The 22,949-nt window shown below is 51.0% G+C and overlaps 10 protein-coding genes across 10 annotated transcripts; 5 read left to right on the plus strand and 5 right to left on the minus strand.

The window, feature by feature from the left end:
- Positions 1-285: 285 nt before the first annotated feature.
- Positions 286-3,026, minus strand: M437DRAFT_45859 (cell division protease ftsH; the record flags this gene model as incomplete). The annotated part of the gene is made up of 2 exons (XM_041021159.1): positions 286-1,347; positions 1,407-3,026. The coding sequence occupies 2 exons, from the start codon at positions 3,024-3,026 to the stop codon at positions 286-288; spliced, it is 2,682 nt and encodes an 893-aa protein (XP_040880860.1).
- A 501-nt stretch (positions 3,027-3,527) lies between these two features.
- Positions 3,528-5,360, minus strand: M437DRAFT_83547 (uncharacterized protein; the record flags this gene model as incomplete). Its single annotated transcript, XM_041027953.1, has 1 exon — positions 3,528-5,360. One exon carries the CDS (start codon positions 5,358-5,360, stop codon positions 3,528-3,530), a length of 1,833 nt encoding a protein of 610 aa, XP_040880861.1.
- A 1,713-nt stretch (positions 5,361-7,073) lies between these two features.
- M437DRAFT_83548 (uncharacterized protein) lies at positions 7,074-8,467 on the plus strand (the record flags this gene model as incomplete). The annotated part of the gene is made up of 2 exons (XM_041027954.1): positions 7,074-7,157; positions 7,208-8,467. The coding sequence occupies 2 exons, from the start codon at positions 7,074-7,076 to the stop codon at positions 8,465-8,467; spliced, it is 1,344 nt and encodes a 447-aa protein (XP_040880862.1).
- A 206-nt stretch (positions 8,468-8,673) lies between these two features.
- Positions 8,674-9,645, plus strand: M437DRAFT_74408 (uncharacterized protein; the record flags this gene model as incomplete). The annotated part of the gene is made up of 1 exon (XM_041026229.1): positions 8,674-9,645. One exon carries the CDS (start codon positions 8,674-8,676, stop codon positions 9,643-9,645), a length of 972 nt encoding a protein of 323 aa, XP_040880863.1.
- Positions 9,646-11,396: 1,751 nt separating this feature from the next.
- Positions 11,397-11,825, plus strand: M437DRAFT_74409 (uncharacterized protein; the record flags this gene model as incomplete). Its single annotated transcript, XM_041026230.1, has 2 exons — positions 11,397-11,410; positions 11,645-11,825. 2 exons carry the CDS (start codon positions 11,397-11,399, stop codon positions 11,823-11,825), a joined length of 195 nt encoding a protein of 64 aa, XP_040880864.1.
- Positions 11,826-15,521: 3,696 nt separating this feature from the next.
- Positions 15,522-15,861, minus strand: M437DRAFT_33612 (uncharacterized protein; the record flags this gene model as incomplete). The annotated part of the gene is made up of 2 exons (XM_041019253.1): positions 15,522-15,740; positions 15,799-15,861. Coding segments are annotated over 2 exons (282 nt in total), but the record flags the coding sequence as incomplete, so codon positions are not given.
- Positions 15,862-17,245: 1,384 nt separating this feature from the next.
- M437DRAFT_74411 (NPD-domain-containing protein) lies at positions 17,246-18,423 on the minus strand (the record flags this gene model as incomplete). The annotated part of the gene is made up of 3 exons (XM_041026231.1): positions 17,246-18,047; positions 18,101-18,362; positions 18,411-18,423. 3 exons carry the CDS (start codon positions 18,421-18,423, stop codon positions 17,246-17,248), a joined length of 1,077 nt encoding a protein of 358 aa, XP_040880866.1.
- Positions 18,424-19,334: 911 nt separating this feature from the next.
- M437DRAFT_74412 (folic acid synthesis protein) lies at positions 19,335-20,835 on the plus strand (the record flags this gene model as incomplete). The annotated part of the gene is made up of 3 exons (XM_041026232.1): positions 19,335-19,536; positions 19,594-19,798; positions 19,851-20,835. The coding sequence occupies 3 exons, from the start codon at positions 19,335-19,337 to the stop codon at positions 20,833-20,835; spliced, it is 1,392 nt and encodes a 463-aa protein (XP_040880867.1).
- Positions 20,836-20,852: 17 nt separating this feature from the next.
- Positions 20,853-21,617, minus strand: M437DRAFT_46120 (S-adenosyl-L-methionine-dependent methyltransferase; the record flags this gene model as incomplete). The annotated part of the gene is made up of 2 exons (XM_041021211.1): positions 20,853-21,516; positions 21,574-21,617. The coding sequence occupies 2 exons, from the start codon at positions 21,615-21,617 to the stop codon at positions 20,853-20,855; spliced, it is 708 nt and encodes a 235-aa protein (XP_040880868.1).
- A 391-nt stretch (positions 21,618-22,008) lies between these two features.
- On the plus strand, positions 22,009-22,929 carry M437DRAFT_46224 (kinase-like protein; the record flags this gene model as incomplete). Its single annotated transcript, XM_041021230.1, has 1 exon — positions 22,009-22,929. One exon carries the CDS (start codon positions 22,009-22,011, stop codon positions 22,927-22,929), a length of 921 nt encoding a protein of 306 aa, XP_040880869.1.
- Between the last annotated feature and the right edge of the window lie 20 nt (positions 22,930-22,949).

The following is a 22,949-nucleotide window of genomic DNA, read 5'->3' on the forward strand; positions in this document are numbered from 1 at the left end:
GTGGAGGAAGATTATTTGCCGGCTGATATTATCTCACAGCTGTCCAAGTACGCCCTCTCTTGCGCCACATATACTCGATGACAAAAGATTGCTCTGTACATTTTAGAAGATAGTCATGGGAGTGGTGAAAAAGGTAATAGTACAAAAGAAAGGGAATCCGCTATGCGCAATATAAAAAAAGACGAATGAAGATGCCAGAGAAAACACAGAACCACCCAATGCCCATCAGCCCAAGAACTCCGTTGTTCGTCTCGGAAAGTTTCTATACATAAGAACCTCTGGAGCTTATTTGTTCAGATCCTTGAACACCACAGGAGCAGGGTTGGAGGATCCGGGAGGAAGGATGGGTCCATCAGGCTTCTCTGGGACGCCAGGAATTCCTGCGCCAGGACCTTCACGGTCGCCACGGCCGCCGAAATACTTGCTAAAGTCGCCCTTGTCCTCGAATGGTCTTGGGCCAAGTAATCTGACGAGGTCATCACGAGTCAAGACTTCCTTGCGGAGCAGCTCCTCGGCGACAATACCAATCTCCTTCTTCTTCTCCTCGAGAAGGTCGCGACATTGCTTGTAGGCTTCATCGACGATGCGCTTCACCTCGGTATCAATGTTGCGAGCAGTCTCCTCTGAGAAAGGCTTTTGAAGCTGGTTCGGGTCGTCCTCGAAGTAGAGGTAGCCGACCTTAGGTGACATGCCCCACTTAGTGACCATGGCGGTGGCCATGCGAGTGACCTTGTTGAAATCGTCTGATGCTCCTGATGTGACAGTCTCGAAGTGGATCTCCTCAGAAACACGGCCAGCAAGAGTCATAGCCATACGGTCCAGAAGCTGAAGGTACGACATGAGGTAGGTATCACCAGAAGGAAGATATTGAGCATAACCAAGAGCTCCTTGACCACGGGGAATGATAGAGACCTTGAGAAGAGGGTCGGCCCACTTGAAGTACCAACCACAGATAGCATGTCCAGCCTCGTGGTACGCAACTGTACGCTTCTCCTCAGGCGAGAGGACCAGCGACTTCTTCTCAAGACCACCGATAACACGCTCGATGGCCTGCTCAAAGTGAATCATCTTGACAGTGTCAGCACCACCACGAGCGGCGATCAGTGCTGCTTCGTTAACACAGTTGGCAATGTCTGCTCCAGAGAAACCAGGAGTAAGTGCTGCCAGACGGCCCTTGAGATATTCTGTGTCTTCCTTTGTCACAATGTTCTTCAAGTGGACAGCGAAAATTTGCTTGCGGCCATCCATAGTAGGCTTATCGATTGAGATGTGTCTGTCAAAACGACCAGGACGCATAAGGGCTTGATCCAGAACATCTGCACGGTTGGTACCAGCAAGAACAATGACCTGTCATGAATTGTTAGCATGTTACATCCCGTTCAGAATAGACGAGCGAAGAGGCTTACCTGCTCAGTGCTAGCGAAACCATCCATCTCAGTGAGAATCTGGTTAAGCGTAGCTTCTCTCTCATCGTTACCACCACCGAAGTTTTGCTTCGATCTTGACTTTCCAATAGCATCAATCTCATCGATGAAGATAATGCAGGGCGTGCTCTTTCTGGCATTCTGGAATAGATCGCGTACTCGTGAAGCACCAACACCGACGAACATCTCGACGAACTCGGAACCACTGACACTGAAGAATGGCACACCAGACTCACCAGCGGTTGCCTTGGCCAGCAGAGTCTTACCGGTACCGGGGGGACCAGAAAGAATAGCACCTCTAGGGATCTTTGCGCCAAGCTTCTGGAAGCGCTCGGGTTGCTTCAGGAAGTTGACGAACTCCATGATCTCAACCTTAGCCTCATCCATACCAGCAACATCGGCGAACTTGACCTTGACATCGGTCTCGTGATTGAACTTCTTGGCACGACTCTTGCCCATACCAAAGATACCACCGCCGCCACCGCCACCAGCTCCAGATGCAGCTCTTCTTGAGAACCAGAAGATGACACCAATGAAAAGCAGGGTGGGACCGAAGCTCAATATCGTGTCAGCCCAAGAGACTTCACGACTGTATTGCACAGGGATTCTCTCAGATGATGGAATACCGAGCTCTTTCTGTGCGTCGTCAAGCTTGCGCTCAAAGGCTTCTACAGAGCCGATTGAGAAGTAGTAATAGAAGTTGCTGTGAGCAGCGGGGCTTTCGGGGTACATGGCTTGAACAGCCTGCTGGTGGACGTGGACTCTGACCTTGCTGTTGTTGACGACGACAAGTCTCTCGACAAGGCCCTTGTCAAGGAATGTGTTTCTCAGCTCTTGCCATGTGATCTCGCGGGAGTTTTCGCTGGGGACGACCAGACGGTAGATAAGGTATGAGGTGAAGGCGGAGAGGATGATGCTGTTCATATCCAGCTTGACATCCTTGATGTTGTATGCAGGGCCGTCTTTATCTTCGCCTTTGTTGTTCGACTTTGACTTGGAGCCAGCTCCAGGGTCATGAGCACCAGACTTTTGCTGAGCACCCTTGGCTTCACTCTTCATGTCACTCTCAGCAGTCTTTCTAGCCATGGAAGACACCTGACGCCACAAGCGGGCGGCGACAGCAGGAGTCATGTGGCCCTGCTTGACCTCGTCCATGGTATCGCGAAGCTCTTGAGGGATTCCTTCCTTGCGCATCTTCTGGAAAGTCTTTTCAACCTCCTCGGCCATGGAGGCGGGCATGCCCTTCTTGATGTTGCCGAAAACCTCAATGAGCTCCTTCTCTTCCTCGGGAGTAAGCTTCGCAAAGCCGGGGCGAGGAGAGTCGGAGGAAGAGGATTCAGCCTTCTCATTCGTCAGAGGGCCGCCCTTGTTGTAAAGGTGCTCCATGCCAGGAGCGGACTGGCCGGGAGTCTTGTCCTTGGACTCATCCTTGTCTCGAGGCTCTTCAGGTTGAGTGGCGTAGCGGCGGACGCGCTGGTATGCGTAGGTTGGTCGCGGGATTGAAGCAGGTCTTAATGACAGCGAGCGACCGCGGGATGATATCTGGTAAGTCGGCCTGTACAGGCGACCAAGGTTGATGGTCTGCCTCAAGAAGCCCGACATGGTTGGTGGCGTGATGCGAGGCGGCGAGGGTAGGTAGGGGAGGATAAGACGTTGATTTAGTGTGCAACAACCATCCAGCGAAAGGATGCTTTGATGCGTGCGGCGGCGAAGTATGCAGCAGTGAGAGGTGGTCGATGAGCTGATGATTCGAAGGCGAGAGAAACGCCGATAGTCAATGACGCGAATCTGCTGTTGGCTGGCGTCCCGCAACGCTTGCATCAAGCCCGCCGGCAATCTCCGTTGCCTTGCTAAGAATGCCACCCTCGACACTTCGATACACTCTCTTGATCAGCGCCATCGGGTAACAGTCATCTTCTCGTGAGTCATCTCAGCTTCAAGATGATCCAGTCTTTGGGACTGCCAAACATTGGGCCTTGCTTAGTCCTTGCTTCTAGACATAGGTACAACATTCTATGATCATAAACGTTTCGTCTAATTCTGCTCCAAGCTATATACATATATCAAGTGCTATAGAACATTGTAGCCTCGGACTTATAGGTCCTACACTCCAAAGCCAATGCTTTCCCTGTTGTCATCCACAAGTCTGCCATATTCGAGCAAAAGTCTAAAGAACCATACTTCAAAGTCCTCGTTTCTAAGCACTTTGTTGCTCCACTCTCTGCCTCTCTCGGCCATCTCAATAGCCATGGACTTGCCAGTCTCCTCGGCTCCAAAGTATCGCACTGACTCGAGAGCCTCCTCTGCTCTCAGACTGAGAGGCACGTAATGAATCCAGGGCTTGAGCCACTCTGCATGCCATTCGCGGAACACTGCCATCTTGAACACCAGGCTGTGGGACTTGAGGAACGCATAGAAGCGGCCACTGAAGGCATTGCCGTCCATGTCAAGCAAGTACTTGTACTTCCAAGCATCTTGTTGGTCGGCCGGTGGCACAATCTTGAAGAACTCTTTTTGGGCATCACAATCACCAGGATCGCATTGACCAACGTGAGAGAAGTGGACGTCCATGAGTTCGGCATAGTCGGAACGCGGCACAGAGCGCATTTGCCAGTCAGCAGTCTTGTCGTCGCGCGAAGAAGCCGAGGTGAGGTGTGCATCGTACATAATCTTGGCCTGGTCAGGCGCATTGAGCTTGTGCACAAACTTCTGACGATGTTGACGGCGCCAACCTCCGTCGCGTGAGAAACCACCGGTCGTACTACCAACCCACCACAGTTTGCCTTCTTTCTTCTCCCATTCTACATCCTTGTGGGAGTCATAGGTGACTTTTCCGTACCAGTACCATGGAGAAGGATACAGGATATCCTGGAAACTACTCATCTTGGACTGGGAAAAGACCGGTACAAGGTCGTGCACAACATTGAATGCATTCGGTCGGTCGAAGAACCCATGGGATGTGCCAAATGAAGGAGAGTTGCAAACGTCGCTGAAGGCTGTGTCGTTATACACAAACCCTAGTTCGCTTATTGCATAGGCTGCGATGTTATCAGGTGTGATCTCTTCTTCGAGAGCCCGAGCAGGGCTTTCCGGAGAACACGAAAGGCGTGAAGGAATCCAGGTAGGTTGATGAGCAAAGACGTTAAACCGTGTAACCTTGACCTCATCGACTCGTTCGCCTTTGTTCAGATCTTTTGGTCGAGGCGAGAAAGCGTCTTTGGGGCTCGGATTGGCCAAAGCAGCAGGCATGTTCCTGTTTTTCGCTACTTCCACCAAGCGAGACAGTTCGTCGTGCGGAACAACAACTCGAGGCTCGTCATGAATGTTGAAGGCTAGGTCCATGTCGGGCAGATACTGGATGAATTTGTCCATCATGCCAATGGTCGCCTTCTGCTGCCATTCTTGACCGCTCCGCACGTGTGTCACCTTTCCACCTCGGACCATCAATGCGATCAAATTGTTGCCATCAAAACCGATAGCTTCTTGGACCCTCCGTCTTATAGTTACAGGCTTCAGACCCCAGAACGGAAGCAAGGAATGGTAGATGGTGTCGAATTCGTCGATGAGCTGAACATTGCGGTCCTTCGCGAATTGGAACCACTTGTCGAAATGAGGTGGAGGAGGGATGTTGTATCGACGCTTGTACTCAGCAACTGCTTCTTCCAGAGTGCGCGACTGTCTTTGTAGGAGAGCACTAAAGTCGTTTTCGGCATTCTTTGCCAGATATTCGATTGGGTGGACATGGGTATCGTTGTACTGTAGAGGGCGGGATAGGTCTTGGTCGCGAAGCGTAGGTGACCAGGGAGCGGCAGGCCCAGCTGGGGCGGCTGGGATATCTGGCACGACCCGAGCTAACAAGCGGTCGCGGAAGTTGAACACTGCAAGCAAAGCTAGCGAGACAAGCAGCAGCAGAGTGAGAAGGCGTCTCGATCGCATGTTTGATCGACCGTCTTGCGCAGAATGTCGAGTAGTCGAGTTCAAGCGGTCATGAAGATAGGCGTAGAGTGATAGGAGGCATATCGACGCAAACCACAGCCGTCCTAGCGAAAAGTCGGCGGCCAATTGAGCGACAAGTGCTGCGACAACAAAAGTCGAAGCTGTTGTGACCTGGTCGCATTTATCCACCTGCGGAACAACCCCAGTCAGTTCAAAGTTCACATGCCGAAGTGGATCCGCGACCCATCTGGGTCACCTTATCTCGACTTGACTTGACTTACCGCGATGATCATCGTCCTGTTCAACATGACGTGAATCATTACCATAATCATGCCCAGAACTACCATCAAGATCTGTTGTGGTAGGAAAGCAAACCAGAATGGTCTGGTGCTAAACTCTTCCAAAACGAAAGCCGACAGCCATTGCGCAAACGCAGCTGCAAACGATACATCGACCAATACTTGTTGTGTATCTTTCTTGACCGTAGGCTGGGACAACAGGCCACTCACAGATATCACTCCATCGTCAGGGCCGCTGGTCGAAACTGTCTCTCGATGGGCGGCTTGCAACAGCGACAGAACCACGGCCACAAGCACAGCATTACAACAGCCCAAGGCGAGTGTGGCCCGCAGCTCGCTCGCATAACTTAGAGCTACGAGTGCCGATACAGTGAGCACTGCTAAGAGTCTTGTGTCTCCGTTCTTTGACTTTTCAGCAGATCGAGTATCTGTACTCGAGATGAAGCGTGCGTTGCCGAATGCATCCACCTTGACGACTACGTAGACGAGGACAGGGAGAAGAGCCTTTGTGATGGAAAAGTTTCAGCCAACATTGATTTTGTATATTCGTGAGGCATCCTTTCTGACCTTTGCCCAGTATATGTGACCTCTTTCTACAGCTCTTTCGCACACGCCAGACAAAGCCAACAGTACTCCTGCTGCCCATGATAATATCCGTCCCTGCGACTCTCCCGTGGTGCTGAGGTTGCTTCTAAAGCGAGTATATGCCCAGATGCCAGTCCATGCGACAGCGCTGGTGGTAAGGGAGTGTCGTGGAGAGGTGCCGACTAATGCGAGGGCGACGGTGATGAGCAAGGTGCTCAGCAGCACGGCTTGCTGATTGTCTTGAATCACCCGACCCGGCAATATCATCAGTGTCTTTCGAGTTGGCGAAGAGTCTTCATGGTAACGTTTCCGCCTGCTGCAACACTTTTACGAATGGCCTCCTTGCTGGACGCGTGAGAGCTTGGCAATCCTTCCTCCGAGTCCCCGAGAAGCTAGGGGATAGAAGTGACAAGTGATTGGCTGCACTACATTATGGTAATTCGATCGATCTTTCAGACATGTCGCTATCACAAAACCAGATCTCAAACTCGAGAAAAGAATTAGCAGCACAAGAGGCATTGTTTGAGGGAGCATGGCTTCCTTTGTCTGGTCATGCGTGATTGGTGGAACTGGCTCGAGTCAGGCTCAGGGTCCCGTTTTCGACTATCAATAGATAAGGACGTTATCCGAACCGACGGCCGCATGACCGACACTAACTCCGCACCCGCTGTGTCATTCATCGCTATTCTACTCCTACCTCCTCCTTCTCGTTTCCCATCTCCCTTCTCCAAGACTCTTTCTGAACGGACATTCGTTGCTGCTTGAGTGTCAGGCTGTTCATCTTGCAGCATACAGTCAAGAGCTCGCAAGCTCTCACACTAACGCCAACATGGCTTCCAAAGCCATGATCCCCGTCCTCGTCGCCATGATGCTACTGACGGGCATGTGCAACACCCTCTTTACCAAGTACCAGGTCAGATCTGCTCAGCATGGTCTGATTCTCCAAGTCTGACTGAACAACAGGACATGCAATGTGTCGCCAACTGTGACGACCCCAACCCCGCCAAACGCAAGAACTTCGAGCAGCCCGTCATCCAGACACTACAGATGTTCGTTGGAGAATCCGGATGTTGGCTCGTTGTCTTCATCTCGTACCTCTCCTCTCGCTACGTTACCAAGTCATCCGACACAACCGCATACCAACCCATCGACACCGAAGACAGCCGCAGCCCTCTGTTACAAGGAGATCTTGAAGCTCCCGCCGATGCCACGAATGTGCCTGCCAAACCTTTCGCTGATTCTGAGCACGCTGGACAGAGACTGCCACTGAAAGGCTGGAAACTTTTGTTGCTTGCACTTCCTGCATGCTGTGACATCGCGGGAACCACCTTGATGAACGTAGGCTTGCTGTTTGTGGCTGCCAGTATATACCAAATGACCAGAGGTGCTCTCGTGCTCTTCGTCGGACTGTTCAGCGTCATCTTCCTCAAGAGACACTTGAATGCCTTCAAGTGGACCAGCTTGTTCATCGTCGTTGCCGGAGTGGCAGTTGTTGGCTTAGCCGGCGCTCTGGAGAAAAAGAAGGCCACTGTTCCTGGAACTACACCTGGAGCTGATCCTCCAAGTTTGGGTGATCTGGACCAGATGGCTCATAGTACCATACACATGATCCGCGATGTTGCGAAAAGCGTTGTGGCTACTGCTCAGGAACACTCTGCCGTCCAGACCATCATCGGAATACTTCTGATCGCGGGCGCGCAAATCTTCACAGCATCACAATTTGTGTTGGAAGAGAACATTATGGCCAAGTACGAGCTGGACCCTCTTGCAACTGTCGGATGGGAAGGTATCTTCGGTTTCTCGGTCACGGCTATTGGCATGGTAATCCTACACTTCGCTGTTGGACGTACCGAAGCTGGCAGAGGAGGATACTTTGATGCAAAGGAAGGACTAGGACAGGTGTTCCAGCATCGGGCAATTGCTGTGAGCAGTTTGTTGACGATGGTGTCGATTGGTGGATTCAACTTCTTCGGGCTTTCTGTCACTCGTACAGTGTCGGCGACAGCTCGCAGCACCATCGACACTTGCAGAACATTGTTCATCTGGGTAGTCAGTTTAGGACTCGGGTGGGAAACGTTCAAGTGGCTGCAAGTAGTAGGCTTCGGATTGCTGGTGTACGGCACTATGCTGTTCAACGACATCATTCAGCCACCGACAGTAGGATTTTTGCGCAAGCGAATCGCGCTCGAGACGGAGGATGATAGACGAGGAAGAAGTGATTAGGTCGTGTGTACTATTATCTTCAAATCTGAATATATTTGCTTCTGCTAGGGAGAGGAATTTATGCACGTCATAACTAGGCACCCCCCACGTTCGGGTGCACCTCTGGATGGATGCGATGGTCTTTGTAGCGATCGAATCTTGCTTTCTTGTGACGCGCTACATTTCAACCAGCACATTCCATAAGGATCTTCGAACGACCATTCATCATGTCGACGGCTCCATCATCGCGTCCATTATTCCAGCCTCAAGGCGAAAACATGGGTCCACCAGGAAAAGCAATCGCTCGGCCGCGAACAGACAATACCAATCGACCAGTGCTAGGCGACCTGACACCAAACGCCAAACTCGACAAGCAACAACAACAACAAAGGAGCGGCAGCCCCCTCAAGCGACAAGCAAACATCTTCGACGATGGCAAAGGCTTCAGCTACATCAAGCGTCGTCGTCTATCACACAACAATGCCCTGACGCGCCGCATCACTCCACAACCTCCTCAGGACCAACAGAAAGCCCCCTCTCCTACCGAGCACGACTCTCACTCTGAGGGCGACAGTGGTCGCTCGTCACAGAACTCCAACGCTACCCGTGGCTCTTTCTCGTCGCTGATCAACTACGATCCCTCGTCGCAACAGCAAATCTCGCAGCAACATCACCAACAAGCCTCCTCAGCAGCGTCCATGTCCATCCGGACCGCTGCTCAGACTCTACGGTTACGTCTCCGTATCGCCATCTACAAGGTCCGCACCAATCAGATCAACGTGCCCTTTTCGCGTTTGCAGATCATCGGCAAGCAACCCACACGACACCAACAACCTCAACCACCAGCCCCTCCCTCTCCCGACGCCCTGCCTATGGCTCCTCCGCCATTACGCCCCTACGGCGAGAAAAACACACAAGCTTCTGAGCCACAAAGCCAAGCTCAGCAAGCTGTCTTCTCCACGCCGAACATCTTCTCGAATCGCTTTATGCCGTACAACGCTCCCTCGAGCTCGCCGCCGTTAGCACACGACCCTCTGCCGCGTATCGCGAGAGAAGCACAAGCGCGTATGGCTGCTGCCGCCGATAGAGATAGTCTGGACTCCGAAGCTACTGAGTTGGCCGAAGATCACGACGAACACCCTGTAGCCGAAAGCCCGCTGGATAGGTCTAGAAGACATCACATGCTACCGCAGACGTGATTCATATGGTCAAGAAAATATCTCCCTTACACCATGGGCAGCGAGTTGGCTGGTGTTAGCACGATGATACACCCTGCATCGCTTGGACGATAGGTGTTTAGCGGTGCTGTTGAGTCCTCCATTGCAAGAGTCACTTTGGATGAACTTTTTGAACCCGTGCTTCTCTGGCGCCGCATCAGGTGTTTCTTGCCTCCATGGGACTGCGGCTTATTACAAACTTTCACAACTGTCCCGGAATGAGGCAATAGACGGAGAGAGATGGACACAAAAAAAACTGGTCTTTATGGGATTCACGGCGTTATTATGAGATTTTCGTCTTCTGTTAAAGCCTCTTGGAATCTGCGACAGGAATAGGAGAATTGGGCTGTTGTTTGTTTGTTGTTGTTTTTGATATCCGATCTGCCTTTTCGATGTTTTATGCTACCATCTTATCTCATTTCTTTATGATACGCTGGACTTCTTCGGGCTTTGTTACTCAAGCCTTTGTCCTCCTGTATCTTTTATTGCTTGAGTCTCTTGTCACGCTTTTCTTGTTTTTCTCTCATATGCAAGGCGCATCAAGTCCAACATGCCTGCCTTTCTTGGACGAAACGACGATGACGATGAAGATATAGATTTGCAAGCACCAGAATCACATAATCAATCACTTTCGGATTCGCTGCAATCTGCTTGTTTCGACTGATTTCTAACTTACTCATGTCTATATCATGTACTCGGACGAATCAAAATCGTGGCAACACAACAACAACAATGCTGTAAGCTGTGGAGGCGCGCAGTTGTTCTGTAATCAGTCGAAGTGAATGTGAACCTGTGGAGGAAGGAAGTGAACACAGCGTTCGAATCAGAGAACTGTATAAAAGCCATTCCACCTTCTTGCATTTGCATCTCTAAGCTTCTTCAAAGCAACAAGAATACGAGCACATCGAAGCTCGTGGTCTTCGCGCTTCTCACGCTCTTGCGCGTCACATTTCTACTGTCACACTTCTACGTATCTCGCTCCTGCCTCTCTCGGATCATGGGTTGTCGTTCGAGTGACAAAGACAGAGGAAGGAGAGGTCAAGCAGGGAGGTGAGGGAGGTCACTGCACAGGTACCATCAAGTCTACATCTCCTGCGAGCCTTGCTTCCAAATGGATTCTTTGATGTTCTTCACATCAAAGCTCGAGCAGAAGGTGGATCTGGGAAATGCAGCGAGAGGCGACAGACATCCTGACCTGAGGAGTCTGGACCAAGGTGCTCGGAGATGACAATGGGGACACAGACGATGAGGAGTCTTGACAACAAGAGCCAGAAGACGACGAGGAAGCAGAGCGATGTTGCCTGATCCTAGTGTGAGAAGTCAAGATCTATACCTATTCCTATCACTTTCAGACGCCAATCGAGAACCAATATCGGCTCGTGATGATATGATATCCCACTGTCGGTATGGTCAGCGCACCTGTGGGTATTCATGACATCCAGACAATCTTATTTTTTCGGACTGGTTGACAGTGATGATATTTGTACAGGTTCCAATCTAAGTCTCTGCTTCGATTTGTTGTCAACACGCGCTAGGAGTTGACCATCATGATCTGGTTCATCTGGGTTGATCATGATTCTGTCACAAATCAACCACTCCATTCTTCCACCATCTTGCGCTTGTGCTTGCATTTGCAACAAAACATCATCAACCTCACAAAGTCATGCTACTTAGGAGTTTCGGATTATAATATCAAGAGCTACACATTCAATCAGAGCAGAGTGTAACCCAAGATGTCGCTGTGGCGGTAAGTCAAGACATTTCTGATTTCCTCATCATGCTCCAACACAGAAAGAGAAACAACTTACCTACTGCATATCACACTATCTCTTCAAAGCATTGTCCTACGCTATCCCTGTAGTGTCTGTCTGTAGCTCTCTTTGCCATATCAAGTCACGATCACATCCTCTCACTCTCCCTCCTTTCACCCTTGCCTCCTCTTACCTCCGTCCTCCCACACGCCAACTAACAACCCGCATAGATACTACACTTCCCTTAGCCCAAAAACCCGCCTCATGGTCGGCGGCGGATTGATTGGGTATGCAACACTCGGTCTCTTTCTCTCCGACACTGCAGAAGAGAAACTAGGCTACACGCCAACCGAAGAAGATAAAAAGCGCCTAAGGGAAGCGATGCCGAGGATTAGAGTTGTGGAAGAGTAGAAGAAGGGTACGAGGAGGACGACATTGGGAAAGTAAAAGAGCAAGGGAGGGGAGAAGTTGATGATTGGACGTTGGAAAAATTCTCAAGTGAGGAAATGGTGATGGTGTGACCCTGGCGGAAAGGAGATGAGGTCGGATAGCGACAGGAGAAGTGCTAGAGTGGTGGTGTTTGGTCGGCAAACAGGTCCTAAGGGCCTTTGTATACAAATCTGTTCTGACTAGAGCGGGGGATTATAATAATGGCATCCAGTAGCTGAAATATAGCAAAAGACAACTCCGCAGCCAAAGAAGCCTCTCCAACCACACAACCCTATCTCCAAGACGTACACTAGAAGGCGCATGAACATTCAAAAGCTTCATCGCATACAAGGGGTTTGCCGGTCTTCCAATCCGAACATAGTATGCCTAGCTTTTTTCTCTATTTTTCGTCATCTTTAGACTGAGCCTGAGATGCCAAATGGATTCATCCGAGGATATGGGATTGTAAGCACCTGTCTCAAAAAAGACCTGCATTGGCGCACATCTGTGAGAGGGAAACCGTGGTGACGAGTTCTCGATCAAGAATACCCAACAGACAAAAATGTGGCAGACCTAGTTGAAGGTGGTCTTCTATCATAATCAGGCGAGGTCCTGTCAGAGGCCACGACTACTTGGACCTGCACAGAAGACAACCAGGCTCTTATCGTAGATCGCACAAGAGCATAACTTTGTAGCAGAATGAAGCACAAGAATTCTAAATCACGCCATATGGCATACCTGTTATACAATACAACCCCCGGCTCGGCTCGTCGACACTCCTCCCTCATGGCAAACCTGCTGTGGCAAGATCAACCACTCCCACCGCTCAATTGATCACTGATCCTCAGTCGGCAATTGCAATGTTGCCACCACTCACTGAAGCACGTCAGGACACAACACCAAGAACAAAACAAAAAACAGGGTCTTGGGAAAAAATGAGTACGAAGAGACAGACTTCTTTCTCATCGAAGATATGGATCTTAGATTCGTTGATTTTTTGTTTCGATGCAAGTGTAAGCGAGAGAGAACCCAAGACCCTTTCGCGAAAACGTGGCTGCGGCGACGATTTTGCGCCACATCCGCTGGCCAAATCAAGAACCGCTCGGGGTCGACTCCAGAGGGTCAAAACTGAGCCGCGACTCAGCCAACAGCGGCTCTGTCGTTCGCTTGCGAGCGGGCGCCTAAGGGGTTCGTATGTCTCATTAGTCTTTTGCGGACTATGTGACCAAATGCGATAGTAGTACAGTGCACCGGTCTCGCGGGGCTTGCCCAACAGGCAGGAAACGAAACCAATGTGTGCGAGCATCGAGTTTCATGGAAGCATCGAAAGTCGGAATCGAGAACATCGAAAAGCCACTGTGGAGAAAGCAAGCAGCAGAAAGCTTGGCATGCACATGCCATCCACGACGGTGCTATGACGAATGATCCCGAAAAGGGTCTGTTGCGCGCGCCTATGGGAATAATACTTTGATTCGTTTGGCAGATGAGTTGGAGCTCAAGCTCAATGAGGGAAAATCGATGCATACATCGTGTTGGAAAGACGGATACCTAAGATTTCGTTCATGCGGCTGAAAAAAGGCAGGCGCCGACAGCCAGCGCGCGGACCTTTCGGTAGCGCCACGAGAGCTTGGAAGCTGTTGTTGCTGCGCGACAGTGTTGTTGCATGTGGCTTGGACAAGCTGTGTTTGTGCAAGCGAGGACCTACATGATCAACTGTACTGCCGACATGGCCTCAATCTGGGTTGCGCAGAACGAAGAGCGACAGCGAGGTTGGCAGTCTAGACCGGTACTCCGGCAACTCATGTAAGGGCGAAAGGTACATCATCAAGGTGATTGATATAGCAAACTTTCAACATGGATTTGTTAACCGCCAGTGGCCTTTTTGCTGGACGATCATGGACCAGATCTGGAGAGTAGTTATGTGCGTGCGTGCTGTAGCGGGCTGCTCGAGTTTAGTATACATTGTGTCAGGGCGCAAAAGCTCATACAAGATCTGCTGTTCATCGAAAACTGCTATCATCGATCCTTGTTCAAGCTCCTTCCTCGCGTAATCATCATCCCCCGATTCACTCGATGCGGATCTGAGATGCCTTGAAATATGCGATTCGATGCTTCAGGCTTCTCCCACCGGAGCGCGCATTCTCGCCTGAAAGCAGCAAACATGATGCATGCATGGTCTGACGGAAGGAAGCTAGGCTTGAGGCGACGACGAAACGTGTGATGGAAGAGATGGAAGCAATCGAATTCTATGCTGGTGAATCTGCCAAACTCAAGCTAGATCTCCCGATTCCCGAACGGTGTCACATCCCATTGGCTCGGCCCGACTCTCCGGGTCTGGAACGTCGCTTCTGTTTGTACCTCAAGAACGACGTCTACCGTCATTTGCTAGAGACCATATAAAATGCTTAATTCGAATAGTTGTGCCAACTATTTGTGGAAATCTCTATGCTCTTTTGAAGACGATGCTGCATCATGATTTGTATATCTCACCAGACTGTTTTGCATAGGTAGAGTATGATGCGACCTTTCAAGGGAAGAATGGAAAGTGGCTCTAGATGTGCGCTTCGCGCTTTCCATCATGCGACTTGACGCGTATGTTGCGCATGTCTTGATTCGCCTGGTCTTCCCTACACAACTCAAATGTTGTTTGGCGCACGAAACGAGCGCATTGTCCCTTCATGAAAAGCCGGGGCACGACACCCAGGAGGCCAGACCCAATCATTTCCCATATTAAGCTTTGAATGTGTGCCTGATCGCCGATTTGTTCTTCACGTCCCTTTTGTTTATTCTTTTGTCTTTTGGCCGACAGATCCAGCGGACCAAGCCTGCAGGGCTCAAAACCGAAGACCATACATTTAGCGACATTGTGTTGAGTAACCTGGAGTCGATGCCAGTCAACAGCACGCTGTTGTCGGCATGAGAGCTGATGTTGCGAGGTAAGGGAACTCGGGTAGATGATAGGCCTCCGCTGAGGTGGATGGTCGAGAACAAAGGCGTTCGTGGTTTTCGTTATGGTTCGGAGTGGTTCAGTCAGCCTTCGAATCTTGACTGCCTTCGACTTAGGGGCTGACCAGTCCTAGGGTCGACGTTTCCATCTACCCAACTAGACGGTGGCATTTGTAAGTCGTAGAGGAAGTGGTTCTGAGAAGGTCCAGCTTGGTTGTGTGGTTTCATCCAATCATGGACATTGGGTTGAAAGGATTCTTGCTGAACGTTGGACGATTCTTGGAATGGCCATGTCTCTGCCCTAGAAGCCGATTAGCATCGATACGGACAGGTGCCTTCGCGGTCCCTCGGTGACTGAGCTCACTGCTTCAAGAATCCTTGTTCGCAGAGCTGATCATCACCGACTCGAGAAGACGACGGGCAAGAAAGGGACAATGCCACTCACAGGCTCTGTAGTGTTGAACCATTGTTGTTCGGGAAGCCGTACAAGGTCTGCTGACCAAGGCGAGGGTCAATCATCATGGGGGGTTGCTGGGTAGGACTTGTGTAGTCGGTCATTGGAAGAGGGTCCGTGTAGATGTTGGAATCGCCATCCTGTTGATCTTGAGATTGCACCGACATGGGGGATAGATTAGACATTGTGCCATCATCCATGAAGTCGTTCAACTGATCCGACTGACGTTTCCTTGCGGACGGCCGTGATATGCGGAGTGTTCTGGCGTAGGTTTCCATATCCGGGCACTCTCTCAGACGCCGAAGATGATCGAAGGCTTCAGGCTCTGGAGTAGAATGTAAAGCGTTGAAGACAAGCTCATAGTCAGAATTTCGTTCTCCCAGTTCCTTGTTCCGGCGGCGCACGGCTTCGACCCGTGATATGCCTGCTTCGGAGTCGTAGACAAAAGATTGACCTCTTTGTTGACAGAGCATACATGCGGGACGCTCACCGCTACACTAGATGCTGTGTGGTTAATTCAGATGTCTCATAGAGTCGACCCAAGGCGGTTCTCACCTTCACTTTACGCTTCTGACATGACTGACACGCCGCCTTGACAAGTTGTCTTTTTGGTCTGGTAGAAGACGATGCATCTGTGCTCATTTTGTGAGCGCAGGACTCCGATGCCTGGAGACTGAGGCGTGAGAGTGAGAAGGACAGACGTCAGATTTATTATGAGTCCAGGATGGTCGGTAGGATTGACGCTCTTGTACTTGGTTGTGCATGAGGAGTCCCAGTGTTCAATGGGCGGTCCCCAGATAACTATCCCGAAGTGCCGTAAGCTGTTCTCAATCGACGATGTGAATCGTCGGTTTCGTCGAGCTCAGATCTATGGGTTTTGATTGAACCCTGCCACGCCCACCCAATGACTTTCGATATGATCTTCGAGGCAGGAAACAAGAGCAGAATCTTGAGATCAGAGGCGAACGGGTAAGAGCTTCCACAGGGGGTAGGGTTGTCAAGAAGAAGAAGAAGGATATCCGCTTGGGAATGACAAAGCCTTCTTTCGGACCCGACTCCGAAGGACCCAGGAGTCGAGATGGCTGGACTTGATTCTCTGAGGAAACACTGTGGGGACAGCCTGGCTCGGTGTTCAAACGTTTTTACTAAGTTAGGTGCAGCGACATAATGCGATTGCCGAATAAATCACCTCAGCGCCTCAAAAATATGACCAGGTATCAGTAGTGCCAAAGTCGATGGTCGGTCGACCATAGATATTGATCATGCCGCCACAGCACCACCTCGGCAGCACCAGCCTGCTATTGCAAGCCTCGTCCTCTTATATTGCACATTTCCTGTGGCAATGCGCAATCCCGGAACGCTTCACCAAGCTACGGTCGGCTCACTAAACCTGACCTGGGAGGACTCACGGGGAGTCGGTCAGATAGGCCTTGAACCGCTTACGCGCCTGCTCGGGCCAACGTCACGAGCTGAGCGTTACGCCGTGTCCATTTAGAGAGCCAGGGAAGAAGGTGCAGAAGAGCAGGCCATAAGATTCTGTCGACTCGTCCATGTTTTGCTGGTACATTCTTGTTACCCACCAGATTCGGGAAATTCTGGCGCTCCCCGAACAGCCGCGGCAGACACCGTCTCATCGTCGGAGAGCAGATACTACCCGTATGAGACAGGGACGACCTTCTGTTTGCCTTTGCCTAGAGGAGCGGCATTCTCGCCTCCCTGACGACCGTTTCAGCATGGAGAACCTCAATTCTGCTCCGGATTACACCCGACCTTGCATGCTGGGAAAGATCAGCTCGGCGAGAAGTACTGTAAGAAGATTGTCCAATGCGACCTTCTACCTGGCTCTAATTTCCCGGCACTTCTTCGTTATTGCACTTCATCATATTCTCAAATCCCATTCGGGTCAGGTGGATAGGTGAATTGAACCAGTTCTCAAAAAGGAAGACAAAACACAATCATTCCTGCGGTAGATAAAAGTCATCATAAAACACAAAAGCATCATCTAAAGCTTGCTCTTGCTGACAATGCTGCTGTTGCCCTTGCCAATACATGACACAGCCTCGCTGACCATCTCATCAACAATTTCCTTGGCAGACTTCCTTTCGTTAACGACAGCTGCAGCCTTGCCCATCAGGAAAGGTCGAGCATTGTCCATAGTCTCATCATCAAGATCATCTCCAAGCGTGTCGAGATCATGTTCGACAGGGATGACACCCTCAGATGTCAGCTTTTTGATCTCCGCCTGTCTTTCGTTCTCCCACTTCTCAATGTACGGGTTCTTTCGCACACGCAGTGGACGTCCAGTGAAAATGATGGTGCGGACATTGTCATCAAAGCCAGAGGTGCGAACGGCTTCTTGGTGGGCCTTGCTGGCGCCTGCCTCCTCACTGAGTACAAAGCGAGTACCGACCCAGACGGCTGTGGCACCGAGCATGAGCGCGGCAGCCAAAGACTGGCCATTAAAAAGACCACCAGCAGCGATAACTTGCACTGGCTTACCAGTGAGGGGACTCTTGTGACCTTGGCACATCTTGACGACGGTCGGGATCAGGACAGTTGTAGGCACGTCGCCAGTATGTCCACCTCCTTCTCCACCCTGAGCGCAGATCATATCGGCGCCGATCTCGAGGCATTTCTTCACATGCTTGGGGTGCCCGATCATGTTCATGTATAAGACACCAGCTTTGTGTAGTTTCTCAACAATGTGCTTTGGCGGCACACCAACAGCGGACACAAATAGAGAGGCCTTCGAGTCGATGATGATGTCGACGAGCTCATCGAGTTTACCCTTGGTATAATCGTAGCTGCATTTTATGTGAGAATCATGATATTGCCGTTAGTCATGGCGTATGCTCACTTTGTCTTTCTGGCACTGCCACCCACTTGCGGAAGCAGAAGATCAACTCCGAATGGAGCGTTCTTGTCCTTCAAATACCCCTTGAGTTCTGCAATTTGCTCGCGCAGCATGTCTGGGGTGTAGCCAACGCCACCAATGACACCCAAGCCACCAGCATTGGTAACGGCGGCAGCAAGTTTTGGACCAGCAGCAACGTTCATACCAGCCAGCATCACTGGGTGGTTGATCTTCAGAAGATCAGTTGTGGTGGTTCGAATTTGCTCTGCACCCTGTTAGTGAGCACCGGGCTTTGTCTGGCATATCTTCTTACGTGGGGAGGCCATGTTTTGAGTTGATAGTGTTCTATGTGAGATTTAGTGATCGTGAACAAGCGTTAGGTTGTCTGGTCAGAGGTGTGCGAGACAGATGTACTTGTAGGTGAGGAGGAGGAGAAGACAGGCACCGAGGACTTATGTGTTGATCACCAGATGCCTCGGCATTGACGCGCGAGCAACATCCTTCTCGATGAGCATTTGTGGTCACCAGACACCCTTGCACAGTCCAAATGTAGCTACTTCAACATCTTGATACATCCATCTTTCTTGCACCATGTTCGAAGAGAACGTCACTAAAGACAAACGCCAGAAAGACGCAACACTTCTTGAGTTGAGCTTTGTTTACAGATACCCTAACAGGCATCAAAAGCGGGGAGAGTCTGGGGTAGCTTTTGGACCTGAGTCACGCTCCCGTTTTTGGATTAGGACAGGGTTTCCTCTTGCGTATCGACGACGCACCTGTAAAAGTGGCCTTGCGTCTCGCTCCGAGTTTAGATATTGGCTTGGGTGGTCTTGGTAGGAAGATCTAATAAACCCTGAGTATAATCATGACTTTTTGAAAAAATCTACTTCGATGACCTGAAAGTCACTTCTTCCGCTATCGGATCTCTTGCTTGCAGCTCAACCCGCTTTCGACTAGCGACCGAAAAAATTCACTTGAATCCTCAGCCCCCTTTACTGGCACGACATAGAGTTCCGGAATGGGTTGTACCTTTGCAACGATCAGACCGTCTCATAGATGCACCCAAGCATATAAACGAGTTGCACTTTTTGCATCTTTACCTAACCGGACCTATCACCAGTTTTCACGGACAGTTGTACCAACTCAACAATCACGTCCATTCATACCTCGAATGACTGGCTCAAATTTACAACAAGAACAAATTCAGACATTGAGAATGCCGCTGTTCCGCCGCGATATGTCTACTATTGCAGCCCGTCGAAAGGCGTACATCGCTCTTGGAAGCAATGTAGGCGACAGGCTTGACATGATTGAAAAAGCATGTCTAGCCCTGGATCAAGATCCGGATATCAAAGTCACACGGACGAGTTTGCTCTATGAGACTGAACCCATGTACGTTCAGGATCAAGCCAGATTTCTCAATGGCGCTTGTGAGGTTGGTGCTCTTTTTTCAAGCTGATTCATGAAGCAATTGACTGACATTCAACGATAGATAGAAACCACACTGGAGCCAATGCCTTTGCTGGATAGATTGCAAGCTATTGAGAATGAGTTAGGGCGTGTCAAGCTCATCGACAAAGGACCACGAAGCATCGATCTGGATATCTTGCTGTACGAAGAGCAAGTGATTGATACAGAACGTTTGAAGGTCCCGCATATCTTGATGCTGGAAAGAGAATTTGTGCTACGCCCGCTCTGCGAGTAAGTTTTTCTGTTTCTGTACAATCGACGGTCTTTTCTCACCCATTGTTAGCATCATCCCAGACACGACACCTTCAATCGGCCAAACACGGGTACCTCTTCGAGAAAGTTTGCGAAGACTAGCATCTTCTGCTTCTACCCCCATATCAACTACAACGAGTATGGGAGAAGGCACATTTTCAATTCGAGCTCTGGAAGCCACACGTCCTACGCATGTCATGTCTATTCTCAATACTACCCCTGACTCGTTCTCGGACGGAGGCCTAAATTCACCTACTGACGAAACAGCGCTTCGCAGAACGATCACATCTCATATCCGCGAAGGTGCCACAATCATCGACATAGGTGGACAATCATCTCGTCCGAATGCCCCGGATGTGACAGCAGAAGAGGAACTTGCGCGGGTTCTGCCTGCTATCAAGGTCATCAAATCTCTGCCCGAGGCGTCAAATGTTTGCATCAGCATCGATACCTATCGAGCAACAGTGGCCGAAAAAGCTATTCGGGCAGGTGCCCATGTTATAAATGATATTTCTGGAGGTCTACTTGATGTCGACATGCTTCCTACAGTTGGCCGTCTGGGTTGCACCGTATGCTTGATGCACATGAGGGGCACCCCAGCAACAATGACGAGTGCAGAGAACTGCTCATATCCTGACGGTCTAATTCCTACGATAGCTAAAGAACTTCTGGATAGGGTCAGAGCGGCAGAAGAAGCTGGAATCCGTCGCTGGCGCATAGTTCTAGACCCAGGGATTGGTTTCGCCAAAACAACCGAACAGAACCTGGAAATCCTGAGGCGCATGGGCGAACTCAGGAGTTGGCCTGGCTTGGTCGGGTTCCCCTGGCTCTTGGGCAGCAGTAGAAAGGGCTTCGTGGGCAAGATCACAGGGGTCAAGGACGCAAGAGAGCGTACTTGGGGCACAGCAGCGACCGTCGCAGCGGCTGTCCAAGGCGGAGCAGATGTAGTGCGTGTGCATGATGTGGATGAGATGGTCAAAGTGACCAAAATGTCTGATGCTATCTGGCGAGCATAGAGCAGGGGTAACGATGATCAGTTGAGACGTCGTTGGAAGATCAGAGTACAAACACTCTGGCCCTGTTGACCACCAAAAGTGAAGGTTGGATACTTGGCCTCGTCAAAGAATTTCAGCTCGCCATCAGGAGCTACGAACCAGTTCATGACCTCGTCTTTGGTCCAGTTGCATGAGGTGATGATGAAGAATTGACCAGGCTTTATGAGAGGAGTGATGTGTTCACGGTAAGATTCGCAGATGCGTCGGCCCTGGGCGTCTGTCTCAGAAGACAGCGAGATGGCGTCGAAGGTGCCCTTGTCCAGTACAGCATCGAAGCCTTCGGCGAGCCATTCTCCGGGCTGGTGGTTCAAGAGATCCCACTCCTCGAAGCGGACAGAAGCACCCTCTTCACTGCGACTGGCAGCAATCTGGCGTGCAAGCTTCACACTAGTATCGCTGTAGTCGACACCAACCAATTCTCCGGCCCAATCCTCGTCCAACAGCGAGAAGAGCATGTGTCCATTGCCGGTGCCCAAATCGAGGATGCGCGAATCGTCCTTACTCAGCAAGCCTTCATCCTCCAAAGCTTCCAGGCGTTCAATGACCTTCTCTTCAGCACCACTGTCGTCGAACCAGATCGTGCCTTCGTCTTGGGCATCCTGAGCGTGATTTGCGATTTCGCGAGCGTAGGCGTCGTCCCAACTGGACAGTTGATCAGCTGTGTTCTTGTCGCATGACCAAGTGTTTGGGGAGGCGTACTATTGCTTGGTGCCGAGTTCACTGGGGTCGAGATGAGTGCGCATGATTGCTGTGTTCACGAATGACTGGAGTTGGTAGTCGAGGCTGGAGCAGTGACAGAAGAATTCCAACAGAAATAACAGCATGACCCTGGTCGTGCTTCACATGCGGCGGTGCTCGGGGATGCCAACGGGCCGCACGGACTTGGCATGACGGTGGGCCATGACTTGTTGGACGCTGAGGGTGAGGTCAAGGCTAAGGCTACAAGCTGCTCCTGACACGCATGCCAATTGCCCACTCAACAATTCTCCAGTTTATTCCACTGCGCGCTGCCTGGATGCCTTGAGTCTGTCTTGACACGTCTGTCTCCTTCCACCTCGTCGCACCGCCGTGTCCGACTCGCGGCTCGCTTGACACTTGACCGCTACCTTTCCCCGGACATCCAAGCCCCCCGTCATGGCCGCCGCATACTCTGCAAGTGCTCCGGGCTCACTCCCTCCAACCATGTCGAATCCAAGTGCTCCTCCGGGCACTTTCGCTCCGGGTACCAAGGTCCAAGTCGGCTCACATCGCGTCGTCATCGAGAAGTACTTCTCCGAGGGAGGCTTCGCTCACGTCTACACCGTCCGTGTACCGCCCAAAGATGCCTCCGGCAAACCCACCATTGCCGTCCTCAAAAGAGTCGCCGTGCCGGACAAGGAAGCTCTGGCAAACATGCGTACCGAGGTTGAGACCATGAAGAAGCTACAGGGTCACAAGCACATTGTCACATACATCGACAGCCATGCAAGTCAGCTGAAAGGTGGTGGCTACGAGGTCTTTTTGCTCATGGAGTTTTGCTCGGGCGGTGGTCTGATTGACTTCATGAATACGCGCCTGCAACATCGCTTGACCGAGCCAGAGATCCTGAACATCTTCGGCGACGTCAGTGAGGGTGTTGCGACCATGCATTACCTCAAGCCGCCGCTCTTGCATAGAGACCTAAAGGTCGAGAACGTCCTCATTACAAACTCACCAAAGGGCGCCATCTACAAGCTTTGCGATTTTGGAAGTACAGCTCCTCCACGGCCGGCTGCTACCAACGCCCAAGAGGGCAGGATGATCGAGGACGATATCCAGCGTCACACTACCATGCAGTATCGAAGTCCCGAGATGGTCGATGTCTGGCGCCGGCAGCCAATCGACGAGAAGAGCGACATCTGGGCGCTGGGCGTCCTGCTGTACAAGTTGTGCTACTACACTACTCCTTTCGAGGAGGTCGGCCAAATGGCCATCTTGAATGCCTCGTTCAAATACCCGCACTATCCTGCTTTTTCATCTCGTCTCAAAGCATTGATTGGTCAGTGCCTTATCCCTGTGATCCGCTCGTTCTGCTAATGCCGTGTTGCAGGTTCTTG

This window comes from Aureobasidium melanogenum (assembly GCF_000721775.1).
Source record: "Aureobasidium melanogenum CBS 110374 unplaced genomic scaffold scaffold_7, whole genome shotgun sequence".
Taxonomy (NCBI): domain Eukaryota; kingdom Fungi; phylum Ascomycota; class Dothideomycetes; order Dothideales; family Saccotheciaceae; genus Aureobasidium; species Aureobasidium melanogenum.